The following is a 15,519-nucleotide window of genomic DNA, read 5'->3' as shown; positions in this document are numbered from 1 at the left end:
ACCTAATCATTTGTTAGCAACTCTATATTCACATCTTAGGTCTGATAGCTTCTGTGCTGCTGCTAAGTCTAGTCTTCTCTCCTCAGCTACATTTATCCTTCCATCTTCTCCAGAAACAACTCAACCCTGAAACAGCCAGGCTCCCAAGAATCTACCCACATGTCAGTGATCCCATTGAGGCTGTCTTAGCCCATGCAAAGGAAAATCAGACATTCAAAAAGAAACACAGAGCTAGACTTCTAAGAGTACATATTGCTGTAAGCTACAGTGGGACTGGTAGTAAATTTTGGTCATTTTGCCTGACCAATACAATGCTGAAGGAAGAAGGGTTTGGTGTCCAAGGAGAGGAGATAGACCTTATATGCCACTTGTTTGAATTGGAACCTGTTTATCTTAATCTGCTATTTCCTCTGTCATAGATATTGGGAATTTTCATATCCCAGTGTTCCTATGGAGCTACAGATTAATGCTCCATGATGTCAGGGCAAGTCTACAAAAGTCATTTTTTTAATCATTCTCCTAGTATGGGAAGCAGAGGTATGGATCATCCCCTGTGACCTTTCTTTAATATATAAAATGTATACTGCAAGTACCAGTACTTACTGAACCTTACAAATTATTTGGGGATTGTGAGGAGTCCTGAAAGTTTCAATTTATCATCACCTATAGTATTTGGGCTGCTCAAGTTCTAGTTCTCTAAGCATTATTTCTTGATAAATTTTCATGAGCAAAGATGAATTATTTATTACAAACTGCTGCCAATATCAGTCCAGATGATGTATACGGACAACTGGCTACCTGGTTGTAGACCTAGCCAGCTTGACACAATCCCTTTCAGTCCATCTCATAGAAGAAATGAAAGGAGCAGATGCTACGAATGGGAAGGGAAGGAGCATATTTCCTGCTAAGACAAACTCAGTCGGCATGCTGCTAGAAATCTGGAATTGCAGTTTAGGTTTGGGCATAGATTATTACATTACTATTGGTAAGACACTTCTAAATCTGCTTATTCCCATGGCCTACACCTGTCTTATCTAAGACAGAGCTTCTGAGCATTAGGAACTTTTATAGCTTACATTCTGTAGATTTACTTCCTGATCTGCCTCAAATCTACTCCTCTCCCTCTCCCTCCTTCCCTCCCCTTCCCTTCTTCCTTGCTTTGTTTACCTTTTTATTATGAAATTTTTCAAACATATACAAAAGTAGGACAAATGATTTTATGAACTCCCATGCTGTTTCAATAATTATTAGCATTTTGCCAATTTTTAAATATATATATATATATACACACATACATACATATATATATTAAAGAGCCAGGATTGTTACCACTAAAGGCTCAACCAGACTGGAAGTCAGTGCTGGGTGGCAACCCAGCACTGACTGGGGCCTCTGCGGACGCCCTGACCCAGCACTGACTGCCTAGGAGGCTGCAGATCAGGCCCGGAAAGAGGCCTGTAGAGGGAGAGTCAGGGTCTGATCCATAGCCTCAGTGGCAGCCGTTGATCAGAACTTGTCTCTCTCTCTCTCCTAGCCAACAGCTGCCCTCCATTTCTCTCCTAGCCTCCACCAAGGCTGCTGATCAGCCCTGCCTTTCTGATCAGGCCACGTTGTAGCCCAGAGGGGCGATCAGGCAGGCAGGTGGGGGTTAGGAACCAGCGGTACCAGATTGTGAGAGGGTATCCAACCACCTGATTAGGCCCAATTCCAGTGGGCCTAAATTGGCAGTCAGACATCCCCCGAGGGGTCCCTGATTGGAGTGGGTGCAGGCTGAGCTGAGGGAAACCCCCCCTTCTGTGCACTAATCTCGTGCACCAGGCCTCTAGTATACACACACACACACACACACACACACACACACTAGAGGCCCGGTGTTGGGGGTTGTCCCTCAACCCGGCCTGCGCCCTTTAGCTGATATCCCACTGATGGCTTAGGGGAACGGGGAACGGGCCTAAGCTGCAGTCGGACATCCTTAACACTGTCTCAGAGGTGGAGAGGCTCCTGCCACCACTGCTGTGCTTGTCAGCCATCAGCCCAGCTTGTGGCTGAGGGACACTCCCCCTGGCAATCGGGCTGGCAGGGGAGGGCAGTTGGGGCTCGATCAGGCCTGCAGGGGAGAGCAGTTGAGGGCTCAATCAGGCTGGTAGGGTAGAGCAGTTAGGGGCGATCAGGCAGGCAGTCAGAGAGGTTAGGGGCAATTAGGCAGGGAGAGGGGTTAGGGGCGATCAGGCAGGCAGGTGGGGGTTAGGAACCAGCGGTACCAGATTGTGAGAGGGTATCCAACCACCTGATTAGGCCCAATTCCAGTGGGCCTAAATTGGCAGTCAGACATCCCCCGAGGGGTCCCTGATTGGAGTGGGTGCAGGCTGAGCTGAGGGAAACCCCCCCTTCTGTGCACTAATCTCGTGCACCAGGCCTCTAGTATACACACACACACACACACACACACACACGTGTTGTCCCTCAACCCGGCCTGCGCCCTTTAGCTGATATCCCACTGATGGCTTAGGGGAACGGGGAACGGGCCTAAGCTGCAGTCGGACATCCTTAACACTGTCTCAGAGGTGGAGAGGCTCCTGCCACCACTGCTGTGCTTGTCAGCCATCAGCCCAGCTTGTGGCTGAGGGACACTCCCCCTGTGGGAGTGCACTGACCACCAGGGGGCAGCTCCTATGTTGAGCGTTTGCCCCCTGGTGGTCAGTGTGCATCATAGCGACCGGTCATTCTGCTATTCATTCGATTTGCATATTACCCTTTCATTATATAGGATTATTATATAGGATATATATATATACACATACATATGTACAGTCATGCACCACATAATGAAATTTCTGTCAATGGTGGGTCTCATATACAATGTCCCATAAGATTGTAATGGAACTGAAAAGTTTTGTCACCTAGTGATGTAGCCGTCATAACATCATAGTGCAGTGCATTGCTCATGTGTTTGTGATGATTCTGATGTAAACAAACCTAGAATGCTGCCATTCTTATAAAATAATAACACATACAATTGTGTACAGTACATAATTCTCTGTATAATAAAACCCTAATATGCTAAGTGTCTGACCATTTGTAAGACGTGCACTGACCACCAGGGAGTAGACCCTCCGACCGGTAGGTTAGTTTGCTGCTGGGGCCCGACCAATCAGGACTGGGTGAGGGCCCTGGAGTCCTCCTGCGGCCCCTCCCTGGTCCCGATCATGCACCGGTGGGGTCCCTCTGCCTCGCCTGTGCCCTGTCACAATCTGGAACCCCTCGGGGGATGTCAGAGAGCCAGTTTTGGCCCAAAAACCACAGGTCAGGCCAAGGGACCCCACCAGTGCACAAATCTGTGCACCGGGCCTCTAGTACATAATAATAAATAACTATGTTACTGGTTTATATATTTTTTTACTTTTATTGGTATTTTAGAGTTTCCTCTTTCTTCTGGTAAAAGAAAAAAGTTTGCTATAAGACACGATGCCGTGTTATGCCAGCCACAGCTTCATACATCTCATGTTTACTTTGTCTCCTGATTGCATCATTTTTTCTTGCACTTGATTTAGTCTCATGTTGTTTTGAGCAATAACATGCTATATATACTTGTAAATCCTAGGCATGTCATTTCATCAGAATATTCTTTAGTATGCATTTCTAGTAGATAATTACTTCTTTCATGACCATAGTGCCATTACACCTTGCAAAATTAATAGTAATTTCTTAATAATATCTTTCACCAAGGTAATATTCCTATTTCCATCATTGTTTCAAAATGTCCTTTTATAGTTGGCTTATTAAAAAAGGATTCAAACAAGGTTTATACATTGTAATGGTTCTTATATATTTTAAGTCTTTTTGAAACTTTTTAAATGTTACTCTTTTTCTTGTAATTTATTTTTTGAGAAAAACAGATATTTATTCTATAAGCATCTTCCAAAGTCTGGTTTGGTTAATCAATCCAAATCTTGTGGTATCCCTTAAATGATTTCTCTATTCATATTTCCTATTTCCTATAGAAATGGTAGTTAGAAACAGAAGATTGATTAGATTCTGGTTCAAATGTTTGGTAAGAAGTGCCTCGTAGGTAATCTGTATAGTTCCTGTTACATCACCTCAAGAGGCCCAAAGTGATCTTATTGATGTTCTCATTTTTTCTATTCTTCCCTTAAGTTCAGTGAGCATTCTTATGATCAGTGTTTTGAACTCTGCATCTGTTAGATCAGTGATGGCGAACCTTTTGAGCTTGGCCTGTCAGCATTTTGAAAAACCCTAACTTAACTCTGGTGCCGTGTCACATATAGAAATTTTTTGATATTTGCAACCATAGTAAAACAAAGATTTATATTTTTGGTATTTACTTTATATATTTAAATGCCATTTAACAAAGAAAAATCAACCAAAAAAATGAGTTCGCATGTCACCTCTGACACGCGTGTCATAGGTTCGCCATCACTGTGTTAGATTGTTTGTCTCCATTTTGTTACATTCTTTTTTTTAAAGTTTTGTTCTGTTCTTTCATTAGGGACATGTTTCTTTGTTTCCTCATTTTGGCAGCCTCCCTGTGTTTGTATCTATGTATTAGGTAGAGCTGCTATGTCTCCTGGTCTCCATAGAGTCACCTTATGTAGTAGATGTCCTGTATGTCCAATGGCACAGCCTCCCCAGTCACCCAAGCTGGACACTTCAACTACGCAGCATCCCCTGTGGGCTGTATGCACCTTTCTGTTGTGGTTGAGCCTTGATTGCTGTGGGCACATCAGTGAGAAGGATTTACCCCCAGGCTGATCAATTAGGACTGGCCATGACCACCGTGGAGGATCTGCTTTGTAGAGACCAACTTCATGGAGCAGGACTCACTTTAGTGTGGCTCTGGTGCCCTCTGTGTTCGCCCTCTTTTTTTAAATATAAGAGTTTATTTAAGCCAACTGATAACATAAGCCATAGAACAAGATCTCAAATGTTCCTGAGAAAAACAGTTTTGCAGTTTCTTTTATGCATTTGAAATTAAGAAGGGGATGTGAAGATTGGAGAAAGTGAGGTGGGGATTGGTTTATATGATAGTTAACAAGAGTATGTGTTCTTTTTTTATTTTAGAGAGGAAGGGGAGAGAGAGAGAGAGAGAGAGAGAGAGGGAGGGAGAGAGAGACATCAATGATGAGAGGAAATCATTGATTGGCTGCCACCTGCACAACCCTTACTGGGGATCAAGCTTGTAACCTGGGCATGTGCCCTTGACCATAATCGAACCCAGGACCCTTCAGTCCACAGGCTGACGCTCTATCCACTGAGCCAAACCAGCTAGGGCAAGTATGTGGTCTCTTGAAGGTTAATACACCACTTGCATTTCAAAGGTGTGTTAACCTAGATCAGGGATAGGGAACCTTTTTTCTGCTAAGGGCCATTTATAACATCATTTGCTTAATATAAATTCATGTTGCTATGAAAAAAGCTCCTAGATTTATTGAATTTTGATAAATCTTGGCAGGGCCAGACCAAATAATTTCTTAGGTCTTATAGGGCCCACGGGGTGGACATTCCCCATCCCTGACTTAGGCGCACAAGAATAATGGGCAGGGCCTCCCTAAAACCTTTCAGTAAAGAAGTTATAGGTCTGGTTTTTTACTACCCACCATGACTTGCCCAGTTAGGAATTTGATCAGATTATTCTGTGAGGTTACTTTTCATAGGACCCCTTTTTTCCTCCACAGTTTCCCCTTTTGGTCAGAAATCAGCCCGAAGGATGCATTGATGACCAACCTTTGGGTTGGATAGTGTGGTCTCACAGCAGTAGGAAGGCTCATTCCTAGGAAGTCTCAGTATTGACATTGTCTTGTTCACCACTGGGGTTGGGGTAATACTGTAATCATGGGATCTGAGTCAAGGCAGAATATTTCCCAAAAAAAGAAGGGCAGATAAATGGAAGGCAGTAAGGTCTTATGGCCTTCATTGTGAAAAAATACTCTTGTTCTGAACTATCATGATTCGAGTTTTGCCTTCTCATCTTTCAGTATTTGGCATTAAGTATAACATTTGCACGAGCCATGAAAGAGGATTAACAGATATCATATACATGCTCAGTAATCGTAAACATTTGGACTATATAGGAAGACCCAAAGAACAAATATATCTATTATTATGACTAATATCATTAGCAGACAGGTAAAGACAAACAAAAAGATTGAGTTCAATATCAATCTATACATACACAGGCCTTGCCAATGACTTGGGATAGCTGTCTGCCTTTGTGTCAGTGACTCCTCATCCTCAAGGAGTCTTTAATGTCCACAGACAGGCATAGATGTTCATTCACATTTAGGTTGGCGTGTGTCTTTTATTAAATGTCCTTTCCAATAAACAGTTTCTCCAGGTAGCAGTCAGTGACCTTTAAAGTCTTCATCTCCTGATACAAAGCAAGGAGCCAGTGGGGCACAATGGGACCTTGCTTGTACCTAGCACCATATCCGGGTCCATGGGATGGTCCTGGTTGGGCTTCTTCAGATTACTGCCAGTTACCAAGTAAATGTTGATGCCAAACCTGTGGAGAATTTTTATAAGAGTTTATTTGAGCCAAACCGATGACTCATGCCAGGGAGCAAGATCTCAAATGCTCCCTGAGTCCATCCCTTGAATGTGTTGCTTGTGGAGGTAGTTGCGTGGTTATTTGGCATGGTCTGAAGCTGTCCACTGGGTGCGCTGCTTCTGGGGCCTCCTGGGAGGTGCAGGCCAAGGTCAGTCACTGAGTGTGCCCTGCCTGGGGCCACCTGGCATGAGCTACAAAGAGATCTGCAGAGAGCTGCTAGTTGTGCTAGACTTGGAAGTGCCCAGGAGAGCCAAGCCATGAACCAAGGCTGGCTACCTAGTGCTGGGCCTAGGGCCTCTTAGCAAGAGCTCCCCAAGGCCAGTTGCTGCTTGTTTGAAAGATTTTTTTTTTTTAGAGTTTTAGAGGACATTTATTAAAGCTGGGGACAGTGAAACAGGAAGGGCTGAGGAAATGAGCCTAGGCTGGTCTGCTTTGGCTCACTACGGAATCAGAGAAAAGGGGGCTTTGGGGACAGGTTCAGGGGGTTTGCCTGGAATGAACTACCACTGCCCATTGCTGCCCTGGTTGCAAGTCTCTTGGGATCCCTTACAACTTAGGAGAAGCATGCATGTGAGGGCAGAAGGGGTGGTGGAGGAGGGAGGGGTAGAGGTAAGGGGTGGGGGAAAGTCTGGTGTGCTCCTGGGAAAGATTTAAAGGCTGGGGGCTTAGGGGAGTTCTTAGAGGGGGAACAATACAATATTCATCAGCTTTCTGTTTGAAAGATTTTAAGAAAGTTTGCAGCATGAGCCAAGACAAGTAGTTTGTATGGAGAAACCACTAGAAACAGTTTACAAACATCAGTCTTCTTAACTCTTCCTGTTGTGGGATACTAATCAGTAGGCCATGTCCTTCAACATCTGGGGGGTGTCAGAATGCAGTCTCAGATCAATTCTAAGGTCACTTTTAAGCATCCTTAAGGTTTAAAAGAGGATCTTGATACAACTTTCAGAGAGGGGAGACATACAGAAGTAAAATTATGCCTTCGTGTATATCAGTAGGCAGATTTATAAAAATTATTTACTGAAGAATATTTAGTGGGATAGTATGTATTACTCTATATATAATAATTGTAAACAGGTATTTTTCCTTTTAACCAACACAGATACTAAAAAGGAAAAAAGAGACACCTCAGTATTTTTAAGGTGAGAGAAGAAAAAAAATACACACACACGTGCACACACAAAGACTTATTTTATGAAAGCTAGAAAATTGTTTTCAAGGAGAAATGTATGATCTACAGTTACAATGTTTAGATATTTGGCAATTGGAAAAAATAATTTTTTGGTGAAAATAGGAAAACAGATTGACATAAATGTACATTAGGGTAGTGGCTTTCATTTCTTGTACATACACAGTGAAATAGTTCTGGACAATAAATTCTTGGAAAAGTAGGGTAGGATTGGATAAATGTCATAGTTTATGACTGAATACATATAAACAGGTGAAAACTCAAGATGGAGAGGTAATAATAACCACCTGATAAAGAAACTTAAAACCCTTTCACCCTACAAAAAAGATTGTGTTAGAGTTATAACTTGATATTATAGTTTGATTTTTTAAAAAGATATTGGTTACACTTGTGGCTACTATGGGTACATAAAATAAAGAATGGAATGCTTTTGTTCCCTCAATAGAAAGTATTTATCATTTAAAATCTTAACTGTAAAATAAAGTTGATACTACAGATTTGGGAACTAATACCACGATTATTGAAAAATGTGATACAGCCACTATTTCTGCCATGGTGTCTTAAAAATAAAGAATAGTTGACAGTGGAGAATTATATAACTTTCAAGATAGCTACCAAGCTAAGTTCAATTCTACAGTGGCAACATCTCATGAGCCTTCAGACCTTTCCTTTATCCCCCAAGTCTACCCTATTATGTCTGTTTTACATCTAGATTTCAGGTCTTTCATAATTTTATTTTCATTTATCTAAGCCTCACCCTTTACTCTCACAAGAATTGTTCTGTGAGGTTACTGCAGCCCACTTTGATTTTCTCTCTCCTCTTAATTTCTTTAGCACACATACAACCTTACTATCTGAGGCCAGAACAGTTTATTCTCTTTCTTTGTATACATTAGTTAGCAAGTGCTGGTGATTAGTAAGCATTATAGAAAACAAGTGCAAAGGGAATTAAGAAGAGCAAGCAATTAATAGTGTGGTAATGGTATTTGGAAGAAGTGGATCATGAATAAGGACCTAAACTAAAGACTAAGTCCCAGGGAAGATAAGAACAAGAGGGCTAAGGCCCAAATGTACATAATCTAGATACTGGGACTACAGGTGCCATTTAATATTGGATGAATCAACTAAAGAATGAATGCGTAGAGTGGCTTGGCCAAATTTATTTGACTGTTTTTTTTTTTCTATTGAATTTATTGGGGTGACATTGGTTAATAAAATTATATAGGTTTTTGGTGTATAATTCTATGATACATCATCTGCATATTGTTGGACTGTTCCTTTTAAGTCATTTATTCATCACACAGTTTTGAGCCCTAGGGTACAAACATGAAGAAATGATATTTATTTTCAAGAACTCAAATTTTAGTGGGGCAAACAGAAACGTAAAAATTTGCTAGCTCCAATAGGAAGTATGAGAACACAGAGGAGGGAGCTGCAGTGAGGATTTGTGTAAGATAGGCCAAATTCTCAAATACCTTAAATTCCATACTCAATTGTTTGAACATTATTTTGGTTATCAATAAGACAAGACACTGTGACAGAGCAACTGTGTGAAGGTTTAGGACATTACTGATCCTTCCTAGGATTGCCTTGTGGGATTTATTACAACATCTGAGAGTTTCCCTGGCCTCGCCCCATTATTACTTCTGGTTCAACTGACAGCAAAAGTCAGGATATAATTGGGAGAGTCAGCTACCTCTATCTCTAGCTTGTTTGGAAATAGTATTTGGAAGATAATAAACTTTTAATGTTAAAATTTTATAAATAGCAAATTGAGATGCCTAGTTAGTGTGGAGACCTATTATATCTACATAACTTGAAAAATAGTGTGCACTTTGTAGGTAATAATTGACTATACCTAAAATCCAAAAGAAAGAATAAGAAAAAGTGTATTGGTTAAATTTTCTGAGTTTTCAAAGGTATTTTCAAAGATCTATAACTAAACATAAATATTTTTGTCCCAAATTAATGTTTATTTCCAGTCATTTGAGCCTTCAAGAATCACAAGGAAAAGAGGTTTTACAAATTATTCTCCATCAACTGGAACTTGTCGATTGAGCCCATATGCTTCTCCCACAAACTCTAAAGAACAAGAGCACAAAAATGGACCTACAAATGGTTAGTTAAACATTCTTTCCCACTTACTGTAATATTTTTCAGGTTATTGGTTAAATCAAAATTTTGATTTAATAATACATGAATATTGCTGCAGCTGATTTTTTTTCTTCTTAAAGAATTCAACATAGAAAAGGCTAGAATATAGGTATTACTTTGGACATAAATGTAAACTTTCTAGGCACTTATTTTAAAATGCTGCTGCAGACTTTGTTCCCTTTCTATTCCATCCATTAAATAGAAATTATGGCCTGACTGCCTTCAGCTACCATCAATTATAATGGTTACAGATATGCCTCTTAACAAGCTATCCATCATGTGCATAAATTAAAGGGCACATAATTCAGGTACCGCTGCACTATACAGTTTAAGAATGATACTTCTAAATGTTATTTTTATACATGTTGTCCATTTAGTTTTATTCACATTTTGTGTATCTTTATATAGTTGCCTTTATTTATTATATTTCATTCCCTTCTCTTTTTTTTTACTATTTTTAAATGAATTTGCAAAAGGTTTGTAGAATTTTCCATAAGAGAATAACCTAATTTAATATTAATTTTTTTATTTTAAATTATTGTTAGTTTACATTTTACCGTACATATTTTTTCTTCTTTGGTAGTTTATTGCTAAATGTTTATTTAAAAGATAGAGAAATCTAGATTTCATAGGTTTAATTTTTAATACTGGAAAGGTTATGAATCAGTGGCATGTCAGGTTTCTATAATATAAAATTTTAAGTAGGCTCAAATTTAATAAAATATACTTAAGATATGCTGTGATTAGCCTAATTCATATTTTATTGTTTCACATTTATTGAGTGCTAAGCATATACTAGAAGCTACACAGAAACAAAGAAGTCTTCTCATTTTACCTAATTTGTTGTAATGAAACCCATAATGAGATCTTAAACTTTTAAGTGACATTTATTTTACTTTAATCAAATGCTTTTTATCTTAAAACTATCACTGTTAGATTTGCTTTCACAAAAATATATGAAGATGTATACATTTTCTTCAAGTTCTATAGTTGTTTTTTATACACTTGATATAACTTATGTTTAAAAATAAAAATTAGTGCCTTAAAGATGACACTTCTCTATAGTGAAATGTGAATAGATTTTAAGTGGATCTGTATTTAATTTCCATATTGAAATTAAATATGGACTTAAGGGAACATTCCTTTTGCCTATAAGAAGACTGGTCACATGATTCCAGTTGACATTTAAGTGGATAATTATCACAGATTATAGTACTAAGTAAGCTCTTTTTTTAAAAGTCATAGAGCAAGGTTTCCTGGGGAGCTGGTAATATTCTATTTCTTAGTCGATCTTGTGGCTATACTGGTTCACTATAATTATTCATTAAAACTGTGTTTTATATACTCTTTGTTATATGTCTCTCACAGAAGTCTCAAAGTAGGAGAATTCTGTCTAGGCTCTTATATCAGATTATGTCATCTTATACATATTTTAGAAATATGTATAAGAAAGCCTAACTCTTATGAAGTAAATTAAGTTCCAAATGAAGTCATAACTTCTATTAACAATCCTCACTTTTTAAATATTATACAAAACATAAGGTACAATTTTGATACACACTTTTATCTAACATTTTCAAGGACATTTGAGGTACTACTCACTTCCTATCATACTTGGGATATAATTCAAAACCTTATTATGATTGTTAAGGCCATACATCATCTAATACCTGAGCATATCACCTGCTTCATTCTCTACTAACCTTCCCAAGTTTACACTACTTTAGCTATTCTTTCTTGCTATTCGTTAATCATGCTGAGCCACTTTCCACCACAAGGTCATTGTACTTACAGTTCTCTCAGTCTGGAATACCCTTGTTCCAGGTATTGATATGTATATTCTATATACATCTGAACCATGTTGTATGTCAACAGATGACTTAATATTAAATGTAAATCCATTTGTAGTTATGAAAAGAGGAAAAATCTGATTCTACGTCATCCCTCTACTTACTCTGCATGGGCCAAAAATGAGGTGACCCATTCCACCTCATACATTTAAGATATAAGCACACATACTGTGCTGTGGCAACACAGCCAAGGGTTCGGTGAGCCTGATGGGGGGTGGCAAAGGATTAAAGAAAAGACAGACAAAGAGAATAAGCTGGGTCTACTCTAGGTCATTATTCCTATACCTGGCTGAGGCCACAGAGAGAGAGTTTTTCTCCTGTGCCTGCCTGAGGCCACAGAGAGAGATACAGACAGCAAGCTGAGCCTTTATTTTATAGCCAGAGGTAAACAAGGTAGTGGTCACCATAGTTACAATGTTCTTGTGAATTCACTTGTTTTGGCAGCCCATTAGCTACCTAGGAAGGATCTAGGGAGCTTATAAGGTCAAGCTTAATTATGCTAAGAGGACTGTGCCCTTTAAGCTGGGACTTGTTTGTGGCTTTGCCAACAGGTCAGTTGGAGGCTTAACCCTATAGCCACTCCCTACAGCATACATATTCATTTATTTATCATTACATATATACATATACATATGTATTATATATGTATGTGAGTGTCATTGTATTGCTGCCCTCTCTTCCCCCTTAGCAAATTTCTCCAAACTGTTTTGCTTTTCAGAGGAGAGGAAGAATGGTACATTTTTTCTCTCCTTTACTCCCAAGAATGCATCAGACTTATTTTTAGATAATTAAGGTAGAGGGATAAACAATAAATCTGTATAGTTAAAGTGAGTGCTTGTAAGTTACATAATAGATCTATAGAAATCACCCATACTACAACAGTGTAACATCACAGAGATATAAAGAGAATACGATCAAACAATGCAGAAAATTGATAGAGGAAGAAGCTCCAACCTATGTCAAATAGGAGTTCCACAAGGAGGAAGTAGAGAGAATAGGGCATAACCAGTATTATAAGAGATACGACTATCCGTTTTTCTTTCTTTTTTTTTAATGTTCTCTATTTTAATTTATTATATGGTAAAGATTGGTAGATCTAACCCATATTAAACAAAGGCTCTATGGAATTCTCAGTTTTTTATCTATCTTTATTGTTGAGAGTATTCAGATGTCCCCCTTTTTTTTGCCCCTTGACCCCCCTCCTTTCAACTCCCACTCCCTAACCAGGCTTTCACCACACTATTGTCTGTCCATCAGTTTTTCATAATTAAGGAAAAAAGGGAATTTTCAGATTAGGGTAGTATGCTTAGTCTGAGCAGGATGAACTAAAACAAATCCATTCCTAATCATATCATGCTGAACTCTAGAGCATTAAAGACAAAGAGAAAAAATTTTTAAAAAATATATTTTATTGATTTTTTACAGAGAGGACGGGAGAGGTATAGAGAGCCAGAAACATCGATGAGAGAGAAACATCGATCAGCTGCCTCCTGCACACCCCCCACTGGGGATGTGCCCGCAACCAAGGCATATGCCCTTGACCAGAATCAAATCCGGGACCCTTGAGTTCGCAGGCCAACGCTCTATCCACTGAGCCAAACCGGTCAGGGCAAAGATAAAATTTTAAAAGCAACCAGAGAAAAGACAAATTACCTACAAGGTAATGACAGACTGATAGTAGACTTCCCATCATTACAATAGGAAATGGAATAATAATACCAGCCTAAAAACACAGCTGATTTTTTTATTCAGGAAGTGAAGATGAAATAAAGGTATATTCAGATAAAGTCTAAGAATTACTATTAACAGATACTCCCTTGAAAGGATTACTGAAGAATGTACTGTATAAGAAGCAAACCAGCCGAAACCGGTTTGGCTCAGTGGATAGAGCGTCGGCCTGCAGACTGAAAGGTCCCGGGTTCGATTCTGGTCAAGGGCATGTACCTGGGTTGCGGGCACATCCCCAGTGGGAGATGTGCGGGAGGCAGCTGATCGATGTTCCTCTCTCATCAATGTTTCTTGCTCTCTCTCTCTCTCCCTCTCTGACGAAAATCAATAAAATATATTTAAAGGAAAAAAAAGAAGCAAACCAAACCTCAGGTAAAGGATGGAATGCAAAGCATACTGGTGAAAAATTAATTAGCAAACAAATTAGTAATTCTTAATTGTAAACTTAATGACTAAAATATGAATACGAATGTGCTGACTGTAAAGCAAAAGACAAACAATATGACCTGTGGTGAGTTAAAAACAAATAATATTCCATAATAGCACAGAAAATAGATGATGGAGCATAAAGGAGTTAGTGATTTAAGGTCCTTGTAGTTTTCAGGGAGCAGTTGGAAAATCTGTAAATTGACTTTTTAATTGCGTTTTTGTTTGCTTCCTTATAAAGTGGGGAAATTGTCAGGATTATTACGAGAATTAAATTATTTAATGCATAAAAGAATTTAGAATAGTGCCTGGCATACAGTAAGTTTCAATACATATTTTAGCTATTTTATTAATATTTTTATTTATATTTTTATTAATATTATTATTTAGATTTTAAGACATAGGACAATTAAATGTAAATGGAACAGAAAAAGAAAACAAAGCAAACATTAGCTTTTAAAAGAAGCTAATAGTTGGTATAAGAATATTAATATAGACTAAAACAGACTTTAAGACAAAAAGGCTTTATTGAAGATAATAGGAATCTTTACATTTTTAGAGAAAGAAAGATTCAATACCAGAAAATGCTGAACCTCTGCACGTAAAACAAAAACTCAAACAAGACAAAAAGCCTTACAAGAGGAAATTTACAAATCCCTAACCATAGTAGGAGATTTTTTTCCTCTCTTAAAAGCTGATAGAATGGATAAAAAGTTTGAACCCAACTAGCAATCTTGATCTAATGATCAAACAAAGATAATACCTACATATAATAAAGCCTATAGCCCTGGTCAGTGTGGCTCCTTGGTTAAAGTGTCACCTTCACATCAAAGGGTCTCAGGTTCAATTCCCTGTCAAGGGCACGTACCTGGGTTGCAGGTTCAGTCTCCGGCCATGGTCCAGTGCATGCAGAAGGCAACCAATCGATGTGTCTCTCTCACACTGATGTTTCTCTTTCTCTCTTTCTCTCCCTTCCGGCCTCACCCCTGCCCGCCCCTCCCCCACCCTCACCCTGCTTCTATTCTCCCTTAAAATCAATGGGGAAAATATCCTTGGCTGAGGATTAACAAAAAAATAAAGCACACAGAACTTTTACAAAAACATAACTAGTTTGGAGTCACAAAGAAGTCTCATTGTACTAAAAATTGCTGTTATACAGATCACATTCTCTGATCAAAATTTCATGCCATTAGGAATCAATAATAAAAAGACCGCCCTCTAAAAATTTTAGCACATGTGTTTGGAAACCAAAAAACTCGTAAATAATTTATTGATCAGAAAAATCAGCCCTAGCTGGTTTGGCTCACTGGATAGAGCGTCAGCCTGAGGACTGAAGGGTCCCAGGTTGATTCCAGTCAAGGGCACAACCTGGGTTGCGGACTCGATCCCCAGTAGGGGGTGTGCAGGAGGCAGCTGATCAATGATTCTCATCATTGATGTTTCTATCTCTCTCTCCCTCTCCCTTCTTCTCTGAAATCAATAAAAATGTATTTTTTAATAAAAGAAAAATCATAATGGAAAGTATAAAATATTTAGACATTGAATGATAATGAAAACATGTCAACACTTAGAAAAAAATTTTATACCTAAATATTGCATTATTTCAA

The 15,519-nt window shown here is 38.9% G+C and overlaps 1 protein-coding gene across 2 annotated transcripts in view; it reads left to right on the top strand.

The window, feature by feature from the left end:
• ITGB3BP (integrin subunit beta 3 binding protein) overlaps positions 1-15,519 on the top strand; it is a 56,927-nt gene that overhangs the window by 12,241 nt on the left and 29,167 nt on the right. For both annotated transcript variants that reach the window (XM_006773228.2, XM_015570162.1), the window contains exon 3: positions 9,737-9,872. In XM_006773228.2, the coding sequence (XP_006773291.1) occupies positions 9,737-9,872 (136 nt within the window). The remainder of the gene's footprint in view (positions 1-9,736; positions 9,873-15,519) is intronic.

This window comes from Myotis davidii, unplaced genomic scaffold (assembly GCF_000327345.1).
Source record: "Myotis davidii unplaced genomic scaffold, ASM32734v1 scaffold205, whole genome shotgun sequence".
Lineage (NCBI taxonomy): Eukaryota > Metazoa > Chordata > Mammalia > Chiroptera > Vespertilionidae > Myotis > Myotis davidii.
Note: the sequence above shows the minus strand (reverse complement) of the source record. Positions and strands in the feature narration are given on the sequence as shown.